This window comes from Rattus norvegicus, chromosome 6 (genome assembly GCF_036323735.1).
Source record: "Rattus norvegicus strain BN/NHsdMcwi chromosome 6, GRCr8, whole genome shotgun sequence".
Lineage (NCBI taxonomy): Eukaryota > Metazoa > Chordata > Mammalia > Rodentia > Muridae > Rattus > Rattus norvegicus.
Window position 1 is genome coordinate 107,058,891 of NC_086024.1, and position 23,456 is coordinate 107,082,346.

Here is a 23,456-nt window from a genome sequence, read left to right on the forward strand (position 1 = left end):
TTTCTCTTTCGGGTTCATAAAGGAAGCAGTGTACCCGAGAACCACTGAAAGAGGGGAAATCAAAAGACCACTTTCCATTTGAAAATGCCCAATTGAGTAGTTCAGGACTCTCCCCTTAGGGCCAACAACCTACATCAATGACTTCCAAGGGACTTTCCCTCTTGGACAAGGCACAAAATCCCCTCACTTTTGGTGATAAATGCAAGGGATTAAATGTTTGTGTGGTTATGCACTCGAGGAGGAGGAAACAAAGTAGCCAGATCCCCAAAGGAAGTCCTGACTCAGTTTCTCTGTGCCAGGCAAATGAAGTAGAAGAAACTAAGTGAGGGTTGGACCAATTCATTTCTTAGAATCTTACCAAGAAACTGAACAAACTGGGGAAAGGCAAAGCTAGGAGAGAAAGGGAAATCCAGAGTTTCCCCTTCCTCCAGCGCCTGCCTCTTCCTAGGGTCCACCGTGGACAAGCAGAACCAGCATAGTTGAAAACTTATTAGAAATGCAGAATCTTGATCCCACCCTAGGAGAAGCAGTCTGTAAGACCATCAGGCAATTCAGACTCACTAGCGTCTGGGATACGGTGAATTTCTGGCTCCCAAATTCACATTCCTCTCGTTTCCTAAAATAATGCTGGGCATACGGTCAGTAATTAATGTTGGAGTATTTGAGAAATTCTCCTTGGCACTTCTTTATTTCCATCTGAGGGGTAGCAAGCATTTCCAAGAAGCTAGAACACACTACAAATGAGTGGCTCAGCCAGACAGAAGCATGCTGAAGGCAAGCAAATAAACAATTCCAGGCAACCACACTCAGCACTGCCAACTGGGACAGATGGGCATAGTAACTCCTTCCTCACTTCCTTCCCCCATGGTCCTCCCTCCCTTCCTCACTGGTGCTCCCCTCCACTTCATTCTTAGGAGTACCAAGCTCTTGTGCTGAATTCTTCATCACACGGAAGGAAATGTCACACGGGTTATCCACCTCTTCGAACCCCGTCCTTAAGACCAAAATTGAAGGCAAGATATAGTGGGGGAGGGGAGTTGTCGCATCATTAATCTTAACCTTTCAGCTTGATTCTTTTATTTTCTGCATGTACGTGTTTATATGTATACACGTGTGGTATGTATGGGTGTGAGCACACATATGTGCAGAAGACAAAGGCCCACGTGAATGTCTTCCTCAGTCACCGTCTACCTTATTTCCTGGGACAAGGTCTCTCGCTGATTCACTAATTCAGCAAGACTGGCTGGCCTTTGAGCTCCAGGGATCCTCCTGTGTCCATCTCCTCAGCACTGGGGCTGCATAGGCTTGCACAACCAACAGCTTATTGACCCATGTCTTACCTTCAGATGGTTACCGTGATCTAATTTGTGTCTCTTTATTGAGACATTACCAAGTCCAAGGTCTGGGTCTTCATCTGATATTTGCTCTCTATGGTTCTTCTTACCCTAATACATTGGGGTAACAGGAAACTCAGAGCACCCACTTTCAATCTCTCCCAAATGTGCTACTTGAAAATATTATAGGGCCAGGAGTTGGCAGATAGGTACGAATGATTGGAGTCCTGCCACAGCATTATGGGATCCATCCATGGTAGGATTTCATATGTAATACAATTACTGTCTGCCAAGAACTTACACTGTGCTTCACAACAAGCCCACTGGGTCATAACCCCACCCCCACTCAATGAGTAAGGAAATCTGAGATTGTCCAAAGTTGAGTAGCTCGCCCAGAAATTAGCCAAAGGAGAATTTCAGTGCACACCTGCCTGACTTCAAAGCTCCTTAACCATTGAACAAATAGAACAACTCACTTGTGGGAACACGGCAGACTCCGTGTCTACACGGAGAGACACTTTACCCTCTCTAGAGCTAATGGGAGGCTCAAGTGGGATTAAAGGCAATGGGGCGTTTAGAAAAGGAACATTCTATAAAATGCAAGGCATGATTTAGTACACTAAGTTCAGGTCCAATTAAAAAGCTTCAGTTCTCTATGCATGGTAACTACACACATGAGACATTCATCCTGAGCATGAAATATATCGCAGTTAAGTGGCCGTGCACTTTTCATTTACCAAATCCATAAATACCAAGTATTTATACAAGTTTTACTCTCGATGTTCATAAGGATGCTATATAATGGTGTTGTGCTGGGAGCACAGGTTGGTCCTACCTTTTAAATTTGAAATATATATATGTATGTGTGTATATATATATATATATATGAGACAAAGTAGCCCCAGTATAATATATATGTATATATATATGTGTGTGTGTATATATATATACATATATATACATACATACATATATATACATATATATATATACATACATATATATATATATATATGAATGACAAGGTCTCCTTCTGTAGCCCAGGCTGGCCTGGATTTCACTCTGTATACTAGGCTAATCTCAAATGTGAAACAGGCTTTGTGTCTCAGTCTCCTGGGTGCTAGGATTACAGGCAGGATACCTCACAGCCAGTTGGATCACATTTAGACAAACAAACAAACAACAAACTGTGTGCTGAGGAGATGGTTAAAACACTTGTAAACCCTTGGCTTGGGGGCCCACCCACAACACTAGCAATTGGAAGGTGGAGACAGGGGATCTCCAGGAAAAGCTGGCTAACCAGACTAACTGCTTCCTAAACCTGGGATTCAATTGGGAGACCTGTCTCAATGAAGAAAAAAAAAACATGGAGAACAACCAATGAAGACTCCCAACATCAACCTCAGGCCTCCACATGCATGTGCACCGACATTACACACATATGTGTTCACACACAGCGAAGCACAAGCACACATATTCTCATGCATACCACACTCATGAGGGAGAAAAAAGCAAATCGACAGTATGTTTCAAGACTTTCTTGAGCTGGGTGTATGGCTCAGTGGTAGAACGCTTGCTTAGCACAAATGAGGCTCTGGATTTGACCCCCAGGACAGGGGGTGGAGCGGAGAGATTTACATTAAAATTAACAAAGTTTCCTCGACAGAAAAATGAATAAGAACAAGAAATAAATATGAACAGTGTAAGAGAGTCTGGGAGTATGACCTTGGCATGTCTCTGTGGCATGCTGTGACAGAATAGAAACAGCCCTGATAGACTCGTCTGTGTGAATGCTTGGCCCACGGAGACGGCACTACTAGGAGGTTTAGCCTTGTTGGAAAAAGTGTGTCACTGTGGAGGTGGGCTTTGAGGTCTCATACATGCTCCAGCTCCACCCAGTGTGGAACACAGGCTCCCCCTGGTTGCCTTCTGATCAAGATATAGAACTCTTGACCCTATCTCCAGCAGCATGCCTACCTATGTGCCACCATGTTTCCCACCGTGATGCTAATGGACTGAACTGGACTACTGAAACTGTAAGCCAGCACCAGTTAAATCCTTTCCTTTGCCAGAGTTGCCACGGTCATGGCATCGCTTCACAGCAACAGAAACCCTAAGACACGTGGGATTCAAAATTGGAGTAACCGTGTATTTCACTAGGTTGCTACGAAGGTTAAATGAATTATATGCAACGTGCTTAATCCAGTGCCTGGTGTGATATATGTGATATCTAGTATTGTTCACCTCCTTTAGTATTATTTAAAATTAGTATATAATGTAATATAACACGTTGTCTGGCTACAAAACCAGTTGGTTCTGGTACCCTAAGATACGCACATACAATAGATGATTATAGAGCCATGAAAATAAGGCACAAGGGCCCAGCTCAGCTACAGCAACTTTCTTGCATGAATCCCCAGGTTCAATCCCCAGAACTGCAAAAGGGAAGCAGTAAAAGAACAGTCAATCCCATGAAACAGTTAAGTTTAAAAAGGAAACAAGGGTTGGGGATTTAGCTCAGTGGTAGAGCGCTTGCCTAGGAAGCGCAAGGCCCTGGGTTCGATCCCCAACTCCGGAAAAAAAGAACCAAAAAAAAAAAAAAAAAGGAAACAAATTGTGAACATTGTCCCATAGCACTTACATCGTTAAGCAGAAATGCAAGCTTTGAGTAAGAGTCTCCAGGTGCTTCTATGTAAAAGCTGGGGTTTTGAGTTTTCTATACTTTTCTAAACTTCTAGTGCAGAACAGAAGTGCTTCTGGTAGCCATACTATTACTGTCAATCTTGTTAAAGCACAACTTCTGGGTCAGTGGGCTGGCAATCTTACACAAGGAGCACTTCCTACAGGCTCATCGGTGATGCTGATGCTGCTGGTCCAAGGCCTGAGTAGGAAGCTTTCACAGCACTGTCTCTGAGCTCGTCTTGGAGCTCCGGAAGCACGGCTTGCTGGATCCAAGGCTGGGGTTCTGTTGTAGACAGTCTGGACTATATGACCTTAGAGTTTGCATATTATAATTTCCAGGAGATGTTGATGCCGCAGAGCTGGGAACCACCCTTTGAAAATCACATCATTGGAGCATTCTTTCTCTCTCCTTGCATCACTAAAAATGTGTGTCTCCTTTTCGTTGATTACAAACTCAGATCCAAACGTTTCACCCAGAAACCTAGACATCTTTCACTCCCATGGCCACAAAGTCAAAGATTAGGTCTTGAATACACCTGAGGTGTCGAACATCTCAGCTCAGTGAGCTTTCCTAGCTTTGGCTAATAGGTTACACTCTCCCCATGCCCATCCTTCAGGGTCTTCAAATGTTATCCCCATAAGCCTTCCCCAGAGCTCCACAGAACCTTCTTGATTGCTAGTAGGGAGTGTATCTTCCAGCAGTAAAATGGGTTCTTTGGGGGTGCGGAGGCCGGGGGGGGGGGAGCGGGTAACTTGCCTGTTTTCATCTGCCCGTGTGGCTCAGCCAATCTCCAGCGTACAGCTGATACCTTGACTGACAGAGTAAAAGAATGAAGGAAGGAGCCTCCCCAGTAAGGGCGCGGAACTGTCCAGTAATGGAAACTGGAACCCTGTGCCCGCGAAGCCGATGACCAACAGTAACAGGTGTTCCCATCTCCGCTTCTGTGATTCATTCTGCATAGCTGCGCACGCACATAGCGTAAGCACACACAGTCTCCCGGAATACAACGCCAGGCACGCAGACGTGCACCCAGTGTCCTGGGCGCCCGGGAGACACACCTCAGAGACAACCTGGATTCACAAAAGGGAGGCCCTGCCACCTAAAATAGTAATGTCTTACTGCAAACAAAACAAGCAATGGATCCTGCTTATTTTCCTTGCTCCCTGGCGCACCTTTCTCTTTAGTCCTAAAGAAAGCTATTGAGGTGACCCCCCCCCCAACTCCCAAGTCCTCCCCCACACGCACCCCTCCCCCACAGCTTCGTTCGGCCACGGCGTGCCTCGGAAGGCTGGATGAATGGGAACCAGGGGGCCCTCTTTGTCGCTAATCCTCCCCTCCTTTGAGCAAGCCCAGCTTCTTCCGGGTCAGCGACAATCACCACCACCCCAGTCGGGCCGGCTGTCCCCTGCACCAGGGCCAGGCTCGCACTGGGTCCGGTAGCCCGCGGGGGCAGGTTGCGGGAGCAGAAAAGGGCGGGGACGAGGGCGGGCGCCGAGGGAGCGGGGGAGGGAGCTCGGAGCCGAGAGATCGCAGGAGGAGGGAGCAGCCTCGGGCGGCTGGCGACGAGGATGGGAGTGCGGGGCGAGCGCACGGCGCCCAGGGTCACGGCCACGGCGGAGTCTGCGGGGCGCGAAGCCAGCGCCCGGCGCTTTTAAAGCCCGGATCGCGGCGCGCTCGAGGCGCGGGCGGCGGCCGGATGGAGAGGAAGGGCTTGGCAGCCCGAGCCTCAGGGAACCCTAGCCCGCCCGCGCTCGGTGAGGGACCGCGGCCCGGGCCGCCACCGTGCGTCCCGAGCGGCGGAGGGGCCCCGGAGCGGGGCCAGGCTGGAGCGGCGGCCGAGCCCGCGGAGCTTATCCGGCGCGCGCACGAGTTTAAGAGCCAAGGGGCGCAGTGCTACAAGGACAAGAAATTCCGCGAAGCCATCGGCAAATATCACCGGGCGTTGCTGGAGCTGAAGGGGTTGCTGCCGCCCCCGGGGGAGCGGGAGCGGGACGCACGGCCAGCCTCCCCGGCAGGGATTCCCAAAGCCAGCCGCCTCTCGGAGGAACAGAGCAAGACGGTTGAAGCCATTGAGATCGACTGTTACAACAGCCTGGCAGGTAAGCCGCGCCCCGCCGCACCCCCTCCCCTCCTTTCCCGGGCCTCCGGGGGCCCCGCCCGGCCACGCGTCCGGTCCCCAGCTTTTCCCGACCTAGTCTCTCTGGGTCCCAGAGCGCCTTTGAGGTACATCGTGGTGCAGACTCCCTCCCGTGACAGTGGTGCTCTGGGGAGGAAATCTGGGAGGGAGGCGCTTGAGAAAAAGTGTGACTTTCAAGACGATGCCTTCCAAAGGCCATAGTCATCTTGAGTCTCTTCCCTTGCAAACATGGTAAATCTTTCCTATAAATGACTGGGCAGACAAAGGGCGACTCAGCGGGTCTGTCAGCGACTACTACTGCTCACTTGGGTTCAGACTGAAGAGATAGCACCCAAGTGTGCCCCCAGAAGCCATGGGCTCTAAGGACAGCCCATGCACCTGTCTGCCTCACTCTGCTGTCACTGGCTCCAAAGTTGGCCTAGGTCTTCCCTTAAGTAAGCATCCAGGTAGAAACAGGCCTTCCTTCAAGTTCTCCTGCCCCAGTAGCAAAAAGATTTTTTTTTTTCAGGATGTCTTCAGCATCCTGAGTAAAATGGATTCCAAAAATGTCACTTTCTTCTCTTTCCTGTTCGTTGCACCAGTAGTCTCAGGGCTCTGAGTTCATGGTTGGTCCTTAGCCCTGCTGAATTCTTAGTCTCCTGCCCAAGGCTCTTCTGTTGGGCTGAAGGTGTACAGTCCATGGTGCACTTTAGGGATGAGGCGTAAGAGTGTGTGTGTGTGTGTGTGTGTGTGTGTGTGTGTGTGTGTGTGTGTGTTAGAGAAAATTTAAAGCCTGTAAAAAAGAAAAACTCTGAGGACTTCTGTGAAATGTGGCAAACAGTGTCATAAACAACCGCCTCACAGTGACTAAACCACCCTCTCCTCTAATCCCACCTGGTGTGTTGGGTTTAGGACATAGTCAAGCCTCTTTGTTAGAATGAAAGGCTTTTCTTCCTTTCTAACCTTGGAAGTTGCTTGAACTAAGTATGGCCTGTTAGGGAGTAGGAACCAGGGTTGGGGGGATGTATCTGGAGGTTGAAAGACTCCAACTACGGTCCGTTCAGAAATGTCGATCTGCTGTGTACCTTTTGGGCACTGAGCGCCAGCCTCCTCTGCCTTCACACTGTGCCATGTTTGAGGTCATCTTTAGGGAGGTGCTCTACCCCATGCCATGCCCCCACCAGGGGTCATCTTTACTAGGGTGAAACCCAGCCGGGAAGACACTTCATGCATGGTGAAGTAGCTTACAAATGGAGAGAATGAATACCAAGGGCAATTACAGAGATGGTGACACTGGTCCTACGATTACAAAGAATGACCAGAGAACATGATGGCCCAGAAGGATGGAGTTTGCGGCTCCATAAAAGGATACCTGATGCCTCTGGCCACTGCCCCAATGAACAGTTAAAGGGCAGCGCCTCCATGGGCGGAGGAGGAGGCCCTCTGGATGGCTGATGCAGTGATTTTGGAGTTGTAATGGACCCTGCTTCCAGTATTGTCCATGGCTGTTCTAGGACTACATTAACCCCACAGCTCTGGCTACCAGCCGGTAAGTAGCTAGCACTGCCTGCCCTCCACCCCACAAGTGGCCACACTTCCATGGTGAAACCCAAAGTATGTCCTTGGTCATGCCTGCCTGGTCAGAGAAGGTGACCACAGAGGTGGAGGTCAATCTCCACTTCTGTCCCCATCACACCAACACTTGAGAACAGTTCACTGATGACAGACGGGAAATAAACCCAGAGGACTTTTCCTTCCTCTGCCTGCCCTGGGGCCCGTCGCTTACGAACATTAATAATGCAGCCTGTGTGCTCTTAGGCTCCTTACATGCACTTTTACTTTTTTGAGAGAGGGTTTGCTGTGTAGCCCTGACTGGGCTGGAACTGTGTAGATCAAACTGGACTTGAACTCAGATATTCACCTGTCTCTGCCCTCAGAGCACTGGCGATTAAAGGTGTGCATCACCATGCCCAGCTTTTACTAATTTTTTTTTAATATAAGCGATCTGAAAGAAACATGGCCATTCACCTCACAGAGGACTGTCCCGAGATGCCAGAGCCATCCGTCTCCAAAGGCCCTGTCCATCACAGCTTGATGCAGAAAACCAGCATCATCTGGACCTCTTCTGCTACCAGACGCTCAGACTCAGTTGGGCTCTCAAACCCCACTTTTCAAAACTCTTCAGGGAGCCCTCAGCCCTGGTGATCAGGGAGGAAAAACATACAGCACCCTGATTCAAGGCTCTGAGAGGACCGCCAGATGTCTCCAGGTCTCACATAGCAATGCGAGAGATGACCAACTGGCCAGTTCTGAGGAAGTTAAAGTCCTTACCTTGTGTGGAAAATTCAGCACACAGCAGGAAGGCTCCACACCGAAATCACTTGGTGAGATGTTGACATGGCTGACCTTTGGGTCGATATGTGAAATCAGTTATCAGCCTTCCGGAAGTTCTAAGTAGTAGCAAATAATCCTTCCTCATGGGATTATCAGAGTAGTGGATACCTATGTAGATGTGTTCTTCCAGAAAACGGCAAAACATTTAGAGAAATGCAGAATGACCTCTAACTCCTCCACCTAAAGAGATCCGTGTTTAGCCTGATTGTGTACACACTTTTCATCCCAGCACTCAGGAGGCAGAGGCAGGAAGATCTCTAAGTCCGAGGACAGCCTGGTCTATAGAGTAAATTCCAGGATGGCCAGGATCACATACAGAAATCCTGTCTCAAAAACAAAAAGGAAATCTGTGTTGAATGTGTGAGTGGTATGGTGTTGGTGTCGGTGGTGGTGGTGGTGGTGGTGTCGGTGGTGGTGGTGGTGGTGGTGGTGTGTGTGTGTGTGTGTGTGTGTGTGTGTATGTTTACAAAGCAAGGGTCCATGTCCTCCTATTTATGCAATCACATATCCTGCTTTTAACTCCACTTACATTGTGTCAAAAGCATTTATATATGTCATTAAAATATTTCATGAAGATTATTTTAAATGCAAAATAAAAAAAAATAAGTCTACTGGGCACGACAGCACTTGTCTTTAATCCCAGCACTTGGGAGGCAGAGGCAGGCAGATCTTTGTAAGTTTGGGGCCAGCCTGGTCTACAGAATGAGTTCTAGGACAGCCAAGGCTACATAAAGAAACACTGTCTCAAAAAACTTTTAAAAAATTAAGTGTGCATTTTCAGTTATGTTTGGATAGAAAGAAAAGTAGAAAGATTTGTGATGTTTTAGTTAGGGCTAGCACAGTCCAGTCTGGCCCGTGAGGTGGCCTGTCCCCTGAGTGTTGGCTGACAGGAAAGAGGAACGCAAAAGCAGATTCATCCTGGTTGAAAAGCAGGTGACTTCCATTGGGTTTTTGTTGACACCTGGGCAGCCTGGTGATATGGTCGTTACAGCACTGTCTTTCCACATAGGACCATATGTAGAGATAGAGGAAAGAACTTAGAATAGCCTAGAAATACCTAGAGAATTAGGCTGTGTTGCTAAGGGCTGCTATTCTCCAAACACGAAGCTGAGGTGAGGCTTCTGGAGAAAACTTAAGCTCCTGATCCTTCCTGCTCTGTCTATTAAAACCCCGCCCCAAATAAAAGCCAGGGGGGCTGCTGGGAAGCAGTAGGAGGTGTTAGTTTAACACCCATTTGAATGGCCCTGGGAGCCCAAGAAGGGTGTGCAGACCATCTGCAAATGGTGTCAGGCTATTGTCTGTTCTGATCAGGTTTCATTTTTTTCGGGAGGTCTCTGGCTAGCTGTGGAAGGATAATAGATGGGATTTTGCATGACTTGTTTTCTGGGAGATTAAAGGAAATAGTATTCTCTTCCTTCAAAATTTTAATAGACAAGACGGTCTAAGAAGACTGAGGAATCTGAGCTTTCCTGGCCGCAGAGCAAGCACACGTTTGACTGATGAGAGGGTCTGGTTGACTCTGAACAAGACCCCTGATTCTCCTGGGGCCTTGGTACCTTTGAAGAGTAGAGCATTTCCTCTTTGGGCTCTGGGGGCTGAGTTAGGGGTGTGGCTACAAAGATGCCCCACGTATTGCTTTGTTGATATTTTCAAGTGATGCCCAAGATTTAAATGGCAGCAATGGGGCTAGGTGCCATTGGATCCAGAGGCTGGGAATGTGTGCTCTAATACGTCCAATAACCTGCAACGAACACCATTTTGTTCTATTGCCATTTTCGATGTATTTAGAGCCATCTGTTTGGGAGATTTCTTTTGTCTTAACAAAAGATAGACAGTATCAGATTGGTCTCAGCTGAAGCCCCCAATATAAAAGTATGACAAGGCCTACAAGCAGGTTTATACCAAGAGAAGTCCTGGGATGGTGTCCTCTGAAACTAGTTTCATTGATCCTCATAGACATGTCTTGAACTCATAGGTCAGGACTGGTTGTAATCTTCAGAGTTGTCCTAGTTTTCTGTCAGGCTGACACAAGCCAGGATTATTTGGAAAGAAGGAACTTCAGTTGCCCCCATCAGACTGGCCTCTAGACAAACCTGTGTGGTGCTTTCTTCATGTGATTGATGTGAGAGGGCCGAGCCCGTACTGGACCCGGTATATAAGCAGGCTGAACAAAGCACAAAGAGCAACCCAGTAAGCAACGCTCCTCCATGGCCTCCACGTTCCTGCTGAGTTCCTATTCTGACTTCCCTTCACGGCAGACTATGATTGGGATGAGATGGCCCAAAGGAACCCGGTTTTAGGCTCCTTTTGGCTGCCAACCCCAAATGGCACTTGATTGTGGTTCTCTATCACAGCAGTAGGAACCTAGCTAAGACAAGAGCCTAGCGCAACATGGAAATACGGATCCTGTTCAAGAAAACAGGGAAATCGTATCTCTAAAGATCCCCAAACATACAAATCTTGCCTGGGACATCACTGCAACTCAGTACTTAGAAGGTTAAAGCAAGAGAGCTATGAATTTAAGGCTAGCCATCCTGGTCTACATAGTGTTAAGGCCAGGCAGCCTGGTCTACATGGTGAGTTTAAGGCCAGGCAGCCTGGTCTACATGGTGAGTTTAAGGCCAGGCAGCCTGGTCTACATGGTGAGTTCAGGGCTAACCAGTATGGTCTACATAGTGGATTCGAGCTGGGCTGTCTCAAAAACAACCCAACCAGAATGAAGCAAAAGATAAAAATCCCCCTTCCCTTATTTGTCATGGCTGCTCTTTCTTGACATGGTAGTTTTTTTGTTTTGTTTTGTGTTTTAATTTGCTATTCAATGTCATTACAAGTGAAGAAAGTCAAAGTCTGATATTGGAATAAGCCTTACTATTCATCTGTGTTTTGTGCAATGCCAGTTTTAAATGAGAATATGACTATTTAACTTGCATGTAGAATCAAATATTACACAATTCATATTTTGTAGTTCCTACATGCATGCATAATGTATTCCTACTGGAACAGTGGAAATGCTACACAAATGAACTGTTTTTATTTAACTTCTTTATATGCCTATATTATGTGCAGATGCCATATGCACACTTTCTACAGGGTTTTCTGATAAGTGAGAAAGGAGAGAGGAAGGAGCCGTGGGTCACCCTATTCTCTCCTTTGTACCAGTTCTAGCATAAGTGATTGGCTTACACCAGAGAACCAACAGAAACAAGTGATATGGTCGGGTTCTATGGGATATTTGTGTTAGGTCCCCCAACTCTGAATGTGAAGAGGTTTCTGGTTTCTGAATGTGAAGAGACCCCTCCTGGGTCTGCTAATGCCTCCCCTTCATTATAGATATGCACCTTTACCTCCTCTCATTGAACTCTGTGTCGTGGATCCACCATAAGTCTGTGCTTGCAGGATATTGTGAATTCAAACGTGAAGGGGGCTTCAAAGAACAAAACAGCACTTATCTCACACACATGCTATATGCTGTCATCAGGCTTCACCTACGGCAACAGAAGAATATAAAAACAGGCACGGAAAACTTCTGGGCCCGAGGCAGCTTCATAAATGGTCTGTCTTTGAAGTCAACCCTAAAAGAGTCTGTGGAAGAGGACCGAATGGATACATTTAAGTATACAAAACTGGATGTAGACACTGAGATGAAGTCTAGAAAGAAAGGATATTCAGCAAAAGGTGCGGTGGAACCGGACAGCCTAGCATAGAGGAACAGGAGTCACAAATACAAAAGAGGAACAATGAAGAGGAATTCCAAGACTAGCGACAAGCAATTGCCTGGTGTCCGGAAGATGAGATTGTGGGGAAGAATTGGTGAAAGGGGAGGGAAGGAAGGGAGGCTCAAAGCTCCTGGGACCTGGGGTTGTTGTGTAGATAACATATTAGACAATACATCACGAAGTCCTTACAAATGTAGCTTCTAAGACCATCTCCCAAGGAAAGGTGGGACAGGAAATGCATAGAACGCGTTCCAGGAAGACACTGGGAAGAGCAGTCTGGCCTTGGGCTTTCGGCAGAGTCGCTGAAGTGGACGCTTACTCTGCCTCTGAGGGGTGTACGTCAGGCAGCCTCTAGCCAGAAACTCTGGGAGGCATCTTAAGATCAGATTCCCTACAGCTCAAGAATGTCTGTAAAAGATGCAGAGATCTGGCTGCTGCACAGACAGGAAGAAACACCGGGGTGCAGAAGAGCCTGAAGCTGCTCCAGGAGTGTAAAGGTTGGGTACCAGCTCCGCACAGGACAACCTCTCTGCCCTGTACTCATTCTCATCAGGCTCTTCTAGGATGGAAACTGGATGTTTCAACCAACCAACCCAACATGTCCTAATTCCCTTTGGAGACTGTGGCTTAGTCTCGATCACAACACAGTGACATATGTGCCCTAGCTCGGACAAGGACATCAGACATAAAAAGACCAAAGACAGGTGGAGAGTTGGCTCAGCTGTCAAGAGCACGTCCTACTCTTGAAGAACATCCGTGTTGGGTTCCAAGCACCCACTTTGGGTGGCTCACAGCTGCTTATAACCTCAACTCTACAGGGATCTAACATCTCTGACCTCTGTGGCCTCCCCTCCTGTGTGCACACACCCACACAGAGATGCATAATTAAACAGTAATAAAAACAAATCTTTAAAAAAGTGCCATAGAAAAGTTGTGTTTTGCTGATGAGGTCCATATGGACTTGACACTGCTCATGGCAATGTGGAGTTCATTAGCTATTGTATATTTTGTTCATGCATATTTTTATATCATCGTTGAAGAAGAACCATGTCCAATAGGACCCAAACCAATAGTTCTCATTTTAAAATAATAGTAAGCTTTAAGTGTCGAGGAGAGTTGACTTAAGCCAAAGAAACTCAGGTTAGAATGTGTCCAGGTGATCTCTCCATCCGTCCATCTTTTTACCAAAGGGACTTGGAAAATAGTTTAGGTTTATTTACTTAGGCACCCAAATGACAGGCAGAATTTACAGAGGATACTTGGGGAATCACAAATGTATCCCCTCTATAGTACCTCCATGTGTAAAGCACAAGAATAAATTGGTATTAACTGGCGGGCTCAAGAATTGTGTAAGACAGGAATTTATGATTGCCAATTGGTATATGGATTTTCTGGTCGGCATCACAAATTTTCCGTTTGGCTTAGTCAGTCATCTCCAGTGATAGGGAAAGTCATCTTAAAGGAGCCTTGTAGCAACCACCACCAGCAAAACAACAACCATGCTACTCACAGTAACCAGTAGTACAGGCAGAAAAGATTCACGCGAACCCAATGCCTGGCACATTGTACATGATCCACGAATGTGTTTGAGAAGACTGAAAATGCTTGTGTCTTGTATATCTGCCTTGTATTAAGGAACCTAATTACCCAACCGTTCACTTGCTGTTTATAGCGTACCAGTTACGTGGTAGATCCTGGGCTTAGGGGTCTGCAGCAGTCAAGATGAAGTTAAGTTTCTCCTTTCAATGAACTCACATGTGTATATTCCACTTTGATCTGCACGGCCTTATAAGACAAAAGAAACCTCAAACTTGGAACAGTTAAATCTTTTCCCTTGGCCACGTAGCAGTGCATAGCAAATTAGAACTTATCTGTAATTCCAAAGCCTGCCATTTTAGCTGTTCATGCCACATGGCTTTGGTACCGAAATGGGTCTTCTTGGAATTTCCATCAGTCCATCTGTTTTCCTCTTTTGCGGCGACACAGACTACATCCCATTGGCGTTAGAAGGATAAGCGTTGACGTTTCTAGGGCAAACTCCTGTGTCCATCCTTTCGTCATTTCTCCTGGAACTCAAGCATAGTGCTTGCACCTGCCTCATGGGATCCCATTTCATGCTGGTCCCGGGAGGTCACAGGGAGAGTCCTGGTTTCTGTGGCCAAGCAGAGCTGGTGTGTTAGTGGGCTTTCATGCTGTGACAGAATACATGACAGAAACAAATTAAGAAAGGGAGGATGGATCGAGCAGGGCTCACAGTCTTCATGCCTGGGAGGGTGTGGCTACAGGAGTGCTCTGTGGCTGAAGCAGTGAGAGCCTGCAGTGACTGGTCAGAGGACCCACTGTTAGGAAGAATGCTCAGGCGGGAAGTAGGGCTATATCTCATAAGCCCTGTTCTTGCTGCCCTGTGTCTGCCAGCCGCCTACCAACCCCCCCAAACAGAGACAACCAAGAAAATCCAAACTGTTCAAATAACTGAGCCTGTAGGGACATTTCCCACCCAAACCACAAGCCTAAAACCTTCCCATGTCTGTGGAAAGGTGACCTGGGTTTGTATGGTCAGAGAAGAGTAAGTCTGTATGTAGAACCGTTTAATGGGCATAGAGACTCCGAAGCCCACCCTGGCCTCTCCTCCCAGCTTCCTGACTGCTCTGAGGTCTGCGGCTCCAGCCACAAGTTTTGAGAAGTGTAAGTGGCCGTGCTAAGACTAGGCGTTCACTTCAGATGCAGAAGGAGGTACCCGCTGGGGAAGGAGCAGGGTATGTTCTCTGAGGGCGGAAACGCCACTTGCTCTCTTATACACCTCTATCTTTAGGAGCACAGGCAGAAGCCTGGCGTCCTTCTAGTCTCTTAAAGATGTGTCCTTCTCTTCTGAACTGAAGGCCATTTCACAGAACGACATGCTTCTGTGTGTTCTCACGTGACCAGTCCTGAAAAATTTATTACGTAAAAAGGCACAATGCTGAACAGCATTTAATATGACTTCCTCTATTGAAATATCCAAGAGACAATAACAGTGTCAAATTTGAGGTTACGTGAAATTGTAGCTGTGAACGATCACCTTTTGAAAAAAGAGGTTAGTTAAGGAACTTCAAACAGAGGACAGTCAGTCAACGAGCTTAGCTCTTTATATAAAATCTCTCATTGGATTTTCTAACTATATGCTTCATAACTTTTTTAAAAAAGAAAAATGATGACATTAGTTTTCTGGATAGAAAAATTATGAGATTTTTTTTTCTTTCCTTACATTTACCCCAAGGTAACCCAACGTACAATTTTTCCTCATTACTCTGGGAATTAGCAACTGTCTTGTCAGAGGAGTAACATCAAAGATGTCAAACAAATTCTTCCAGAGCCCATATTTTCTCTTTATGTCCCTGGTAGGATCCAGTCTACATACAGAGCTCAATCCAGGTAGCACGGTACTCCACAGTGTAGGAAGATACCATACATTAGCATCAATTTTCGTCTGGCGCTGAAAGGGACCGGATATAGATCTCTCCTGAGAGACACATCCAGAGCATGTCTAATACAGAGGTCAATGCTAGCAGCAAACCACTGAACTGGGAACAGGACCCCCTTGGGGGGAATTAGAGGAAGGATTAAAAGAGGTGAAGGAGCTTGCAACCCCATAAAAACAACAATGCCAGCCAACCAGAGCTTCCAGGGACTAAACCACCATCGAAAGACTATACATGGACTGACCCAGGGCTCCAACTGCATATGTAGCAGAGAATAGCCTTGAGGCACCAGTGGAAAGGGGAAGCCCTTGGTCCTGCCAAGGTTGGACCCCCCAGTGCAGGGGAATATGAGGGGGGCAGTAAGGGGGATGGATGGGGGAGCGAGGAGAGGGCTTATAGACAGGAAACCAGGAAAGGGAATAACATTTGAAATGTAAGTCAAGAAATATATCTAATAATAAAAAAAAAGTAAAAGGACGGGGAAGAGTAGTATCAGGTCTTGTGATGTAAGTTGCTCCTGGATGTTCCTGCTCTATCATTTGGGAAGGTGTGGGGTGACCATTTAGGATTCTTGTCTGGGAAATCCTTGAAGGGAGCAGCAGGAGCCCCAGAAGGAAGCCTGATCATTCATTTGATCTTTACCGGACACCTGCCCGCGGCTCTTCACCACCCAGACTTGCACCACTCTGCTCTCAGAATGTCATGTGAGGGCCAGCCTTTGAGCCTAGGCTCTGCTGAAAACCAGTTCTTCAACTTCAGGTAGAGGCTCAGTTTCCCTGTACATATAAACAACAGGTAATTTCTCTTTCAGGAGCACCAAACCAGTAGGATTTTAAGGGCTTCTAGCCATTTCCCTAGCTTATCCTTTATCCCTGTGAACGGCAGGAGCTGGGGAGGGGAACGGGAGACAAGCTCTCCTTTATTCTGGCTTACTCATCTGTGCTGACAGCTACTCATTCAAAGGGCTTGGCTGAGATCCCCAGGCAACCCTTGCAGCTTGGAGAAGAGGCCAAGGGACTCTGTTGTCTCCCAGGATGTTAGGGATGAATAGGGGGCTTCTGAGAGGATGATGGCTTGAGCAAGGTTAAAGCCAATATAAACTTCTCTGTGGATCCCGGCACCCACTGGTGACCAGAAGGAGCAATATGGATGCTGTATCTGCCACGATTTGTGACTTTTGTCAAATGATGACTTTTGACTCTACCTGCACAGTCATTCAGCACTAGAAATTACCCCAGGGAGATAGGGAAAGAAACAAAAAGCTTTAGAGAGGGGTTGGCAAGGGGAAGAGTTTTGGGGAATAGACATTGGCCAAATTCTAGCATCTTACAAAGAAGCCACCCTGGGCATAAGGCTGAATAGCATTGGGGCGTCTGAAGGTTTTGGTCATACTAAGTCGAAACATTTCTCTAGGGGACCTGTCACCTCCAGATGGGAGAGACCACAGAAGTATTAGGAATGTGAGTGAACTCTTGTCTGACACCTCTAAAGGGGGGGGTCCGTGTGCTTATGTGTGCTCAGAAAGGGACACCTGAGCTGCACGGCAGGGCCCCAGAAGTACACAAGGTGGTATGATGGGGGAAGATCTTTGCTTAGTGTAAGGGTCTGGACTTGAACCTTGGCTTTTCCATGAACTCCGGACAGATCCCAACCCTGTGAGCCACTTTGTTCATTAACGCACAGAGATAAGGTACGTACCACATAGGAATGGCATATGATTAGTTGATACAGGCACACATACCCAGCACAGTGCTTGACATATAGAAGATGATTTAAATGACAGCTATGTGCAGAGGTGGTTATATTAATGACAGCAGAGGGAGGCATATGGGAGGAGAGAAGGAGGACGTGGCAAAGGAGGCTCTAGGAACACAGGAAGGATATGGGAAAGCACTAAGGGCAGAGGAAGGGTCATAGGTCATGGACATTTCACCCCTACTAAGCAGCCACAGGCTAGGTTAGGTGAACAAGATGTATCCAACACCTTTGGTGTAGATGTGGGAGGCTGAGTGAAGGAAAGGTTGACCAGATGTTCTCTAGAGAGTCATCTGAATTCTATCAGGACCCCCTTTCCTGGAGCCAAGAATTTAAGAATCTTTGCCCTGCCCCTGGAGTGAGGGATCCATCCATTCAGGAGGAAATACATAGAAACTGCTTGATGGGCACCAGGAAAAATGGTTCTGTGAACAAAATACGTGCTACATAAGCTTGAAACCAGAGTTTAGGTCCCCAGCACCCACATAAATTCTGGGCGGGAGCAGTGGCACACCTGTAAGCCTATCACTTGGGAAGTGAAGGCAAGAGTATTCCCAGAGCAAGATTCCTACTTAGACTAATTGAATTATGAGCTCTTGGGCCAAGTCCTTGCCTCAATGTATATGGTGGAGAGAGACAGAGGAGACAATAAAGTCAACCTCTGAGCTCCATAACCCATGAACATAAAACACACACACGCACGCACGCACAAGCACACGCACACGCACAATATATAGTCCAAAACCAAAAGGGAAAGAAAGTGCTGGATTCTTGACCGTTGTGGGCTCCAGGCTGACACAATTAGATGTGTCTGAATGTGTCAGTTCTCCCTGTTCCGTCCTCTGCCCCAGTTCAAGTTCTTTCCTTGAACTGACCAAGCAGGGAGAGAACTACAGTCCAGGGGCGGGTACTCTCACAAATCAGACCACTCCCCAAGCTGTCTGACGGCAAGGACTTGATGGAATGGGGTGAGGCAGGTGCCACGAGAGAAAATGCTGCCCATCTTCTATGGTGTCATGCGGGTGTCTAGACCCCAGAGCTCCTCCTAGGTTGAGAATGGAAACAGCTCCAGCTTGGCTGGGTATCCCCGAAGTAAAAGGATGGTGGCCTGAAAATCCTTGTGGATTTCCTCTATTGGGGGGGGGGGTTCCCAAGAGAAGAATGTCCCCAGTCCTCTCTACTCCAGGCGAGCCCAAGACCCAGACAGTACTGTCTGTGTGGCAACTCCTCTCTTGAACAGAATATAGACCAATGTCTGACAGATCTGTCTCTGTGGCTACACTTTCCTCTTTAACAGAACATAGACCAGCGTTTGTTTTTTTCTTCATGTTTTGTCTTAATGGTTTTTAGTTATAAAATAAAGCATTGTAGCAATCAAGGTTGTCAAAAGTACAAGAAGTTAGGACAATCAATAAACAAATAGTCGTCAGCCATGTCACTCCATAATTTGCCTTCCCCGGTTTCTGAAAGACTGAAGCTGGTCCACTTTGACTCTTGCAGCCCCACAGGGTGCTGCTCAGTCCCCCTCCGTGTCACCAATGGCAGCCCAATTCTCGCTGCCACCTCCTTTCGTACCATTACACTAGTCTGTTGAGTTAATTCGGGTTTTACTGGAGGTGATGGGATGCACGAGGAGACAGCCTTATGAAAGCTTACCCACCATCACACAATCAGGAGTGAATCGCTAGACCCTTACTTGGGTCCTTCTGCCTTCCACGGTTATCACCCTTTCCCTCATTTTCACATCAGCCTCCCCCAGCTCCTGTCCTTACACGGGCAGAGCGATATGGCTGTGTTCTGTCCACTTGAATTTACCCAGTACCCACCTCCAAGCTTCCCCGAGCTCATCTGAGGCAGCTGTTAAAGTTAATCCTCTGCGGGTGGGGTGGGGTGGATAGTTTCTTGCTTGGGCGAGCGGGGGGTGGGGGGGCACTGTTTATTTTTAAGCCATTCAGTGTGCACATGTATGTACCCTCCATTTTTCCATCGGTATTTTCCACTGAGAATAGCTTGGTGCCATTAAATGTTATTATCCTGTACGGTGTTCCAGTTGCACTAGCGTGCCATTGTTCATTCAGCGACTAGTCGGTGTTTTGGTTATTTGAACAATCTGCTCTGATACCTCGCCGCCAGAGAGGGTGTGCAAGGCTCTGCCTGATAACCCACCCCAAGCATCTGATAACATGATGGAGGGCTAGGGGGAAAGTCGATGGGGGCAGAAGAGATGTTGCTGGGCTACAAGGATGGCAGGAAGGTGGTCAGAACAGGAAGGTTTGGTTTGCTGTTCTTGTTGTTGTTTCGTCTGTCTCAGTTACTGTTCTACGGCTGTAAGGAGACACCACAACCAAGGAAGCTCTTATAAAGGACAATATTTAATCAGGGCTCTCTTACAGTGTCAGAAGATTAGTCCTTCATTCTCAGGGTGGGAAGCCTGGCTGCATACACGCAGGCATGGTGCTGGAGCTGAGAACTTTACATCCTGATCTGAAGGCAGCGGGCGCAGAGCAAAAGCTTCTCCTTTGTCCTTTCTGAAGGCTGCCACGGGAAGGTGGGCGGGTCTTCTGGCCTCAGGTGATGTGTGCCCACAGGAGACATTCTCATCCAAACCTTCACAATATCCAAAGAGAGCAGGATGAGACTTTGACTTCTGGTTTCTCCCCATCCCCAGCTCAGGGCCAGACTGAGATAAGTTCTCAGACAGAGCAGACAAGGGAGAGACGGTGGGACGTGGGTTTATCCCGAGTACTTTGGATGATCATACCTGTCATTATGTAGCAAACAGCCAAACTGACATCCCCGAGCCCCTGCTTCCGGACAGAGGAGCGGGTATTAATAAAGACTCAGCACACGAGACACTGTCATCCTTTGTCCCGCCACTGCTTTCTGGGTCACATCAAGACCAAGAGTGAGTTTGGGGGACCACGGTTGTGATAACTTGAAAGAGAGCTGCCATCACAGCCTGGTAGGGCCTTCCTTCTTGGAAGTGGCCGGAGACATGTACCAAAGGCTGAACTGACCTCAATGGTACAGCTCTCTTCAGTGGGTTCAAACACCCCGTAAGTGACTGTTAAGATACGCCTTCAGCTTAGGGTGCTAAACTGCCTTTCCACCTTGGTTCCTTCGCCTGCTCTTCAATGGCTGCTCATCCTTCTCCACATCTTTGGGGTGGGGGGGGATGGATTCAGAGCCCTACCAGAAGGCAAAAATCTACAAATCCTCAAGTCCCTTATACAAGGTGGTGTCATATTTGCCTGTGACCTCTGTACATCCTCCTGTGTTCTTGACATCATCTCGAGATTACTCACATGACCTAAAAAGGCATTTGCTATTCGGGGACAGCTGTCATAAACACTGTCTTAGCGGATGACAAGAAAAAGTCTTTTCAATACAGATGCAGCTTTTTCTCCTTTTCCCCCCCAAATATGTTTGACTGACAGTTGGCTGGATCTGCATACACATGCAGAACTGCAATGTGACGGGATTGCTTGCCAGAGTGGATATGAATAAAAACTTGAGGAAAGCAGTGTCTTTTGAGTGCTTTCCCACGAATCCCCAGTACAAGGCACAGAGAGCGAGTCCATATTAGACAGCTTTACCAAGGGCATCTGCCTGGGATCCACAGTGATGGTATCCCAAAGCGCCCCAGCACTGGGACATCCAGCTGGAGGCCTCAGAGATAGGAAGATGGCAGGTTGGTGATGGCCAAAGGGGTATCCCAAAGAGAGCAGCCCAGAAGCAAGGAAAATGAAGGAAACATTTGGCAGAATTTATATCGACTCTAGTTGGAGCCCATGGCTGTCAGCAAAAATAGGAGGTCCAACAGTTGTGGAGATGGAATAAAAATTTACCCCCTCGAGATAAGTCTGCCAAATGCATCCTGACTGTGGGAGCGGCAGGTGAGTGGGAGACTCCTCTGTCTGCTTGTCAGGAAGGGAACATATTTCTGAGAACAAAGGCACAGTTACTTGGAGGGTACTGGCTCCCATCTGGCCATCCTCCTGCTCACCATTTCCCACTCTCTAATCTTGGAAGAAGCCTTTGGAGAATAGCATCACCAGGTCCCACTCCTGCGGGTGTGACTCGGGAGTAAGCTATCCCAACCGTCCCCCTACTAATTGAGCAAAGGGCTTAGAAAGTCACTGAGGGGAGCTAGAGGCAGTTGACAGCTGCTGGGAGAGAAAGTGTCACCTTTCTTTAGGCATGTGGCCACTGCCAGGTTGTCTGTGTCCCAGTTGATGACCTCCACTTGGACATACGGGCATCACTAATGGGGCTCAGTGGGTTAAATTATTTTTAATTATAGAGGACACGAAGTTGGGAGGGAGACGTAGGACTGAGGGGTGGCTGTGATCAAGACACATTGTACACACGCATGAATTTTTCATGGAATAAATAAAAGTCCTTGAGTTCTTGATTCCCAGAGCCCCAGCTTCTGGAAGCAGAACCAATAATGCCTGGAAGGTTCTACTATTACTAAGCAAGACCGCCATGACAGGCGCTAGGTGAGGAATTTAAAATGCTTTAGAGATGCTTGTCTAGAAGAACAAAAGAGACAAATATTGTAAACACCTGAAGACATGGGTGTCTTCTGACTTAGGATGTGACTATGTGAAGTACATTATTAGGAACTAAAAAGATCCACTTGATGACCACAACTGTAGTCATAATTTCATTGGAAAGAGATTCCCCCGGCACATATCATACAAGCCTTATCAATAGGCAAGAGTATGTTATAATTGATAGAGTTTTTAAGAAGTCATACTTTCTCAGTGAGCTATTAATAGAAATGAAGGAGCAAGGGTACTTGATCATCTACAAGAAACTAAAACTCACTTTACACTTAGCAGCAAGTGACTGAAGGGATGTGCTCCCTTATGGCCTAGAAATTGAACTCTTGGGTGTTTGTTCATGAGAAATAAAGTAAGAATAATTATTCTTATCAGCTTTGCCCATAATAACTCATAATTCATAAACCCTATGATGGCAAAACCACACTGTACCTTAACTTTAATAGAAGATGAATAGATCAGGTGTCTCACTAGATAAATGATTAACAGTAGCACACCCACACCATACAATGCTATTCACAAATGAGACAGAGTGAACTGTTGACACACGTGACAGCTTGGATCTCAAGGGAATGATGTTGGCTAGAAAATAATTCTAAAACAGCCTCTCTTGCTCCCCTTCTCTTTCTGCTGTTTAGTTTGTTTGTTTTATAGAGAGGATTTCTCTTATGTAGCCTGGGCTGCCTTTGAACTCACTGTGTTTACTGTGAACCCAGTCCTCCTACCACTAAATCCTGAAGTCTAGGGCTATGACATGCACCACCCTGCTGAGCCCATATAACAATTTTGAAACAGCAACATTTAAATCACGGACAATGGACTGACAGCTAGCTGCTGGAGACAGCGGGCAGGAGAAAGGTAGATGTATTTATAAAATATGACCATGGGAAGGCCTGGAATCCAATCTGATGGTGGCCTAAGCTGTAACCCTGGTTTCAGCACTTCACTTGGTGGCCTGCGGCAAGGGGCTCAACTTCCTCATCTGAAATATGGACAAAATACTAGACCGTGTCTTGGAGGCAGTTGTCAAGAGTAACTCGGGTTAGTGCTTAGAAACAGGTCTAGCTGTGTTTGCACTCACTCCAGATTCCCCACACTTGTGCTGATTGACTCCTGAGAGGTACCTGGGTACTGTCCACTGGTGCACAGCTGGATTCTTCTGATCTCACCATGCAGCACCTTGTCCTGCCCTGTCTCTATCCCTCTGTCCAGGTTCCCTCATTCCAGCAAGAAATCTTAAGTCACCAAGAGAAATAGGATGATTTCAGTCTGTCTGAGAACAAGTGTTTGTCTCTACATGCAAATGTCCCAGCTCTAGAACTTGACCGTCTGACATCTCTGCCCTTTTGGCTAGTCCTGGTGTACCTAATGACTGTCCTGAGATTAACACTTATATATTCTTTAGAAACACGCAACGGGGGGCGGGGGGACT

At 47.2% G+C, this 23,456-nt stretch overlaps 1 protein-coding gene across 1 annotated transcript in view; it reads left to right on the plus strand.

Annotated features, from left to right (window-relative positions):
- The first annotated feature begins 5,636 nt into the window (after positions 1-5,636).
- Ttc9 (tetratricopeptide repeat domain 9) overlaps positions 5,637-23,456 on the plus strand; it is a 34,835-nt gene continuing 17,015 nt past the window's right edge. The window contains exon 1 of the mRNA NM_001134731.1: positions 5,637-6,116. Within this exon, the coding sequence (NP_001128203.1) occupies positions 5,714-6,116 (403 nt within the window). The 5' untranslated portion in view covers positions 5,637-5,713. The remainder of the gene's footprint in view (positions 6,117-23,456) is intronic.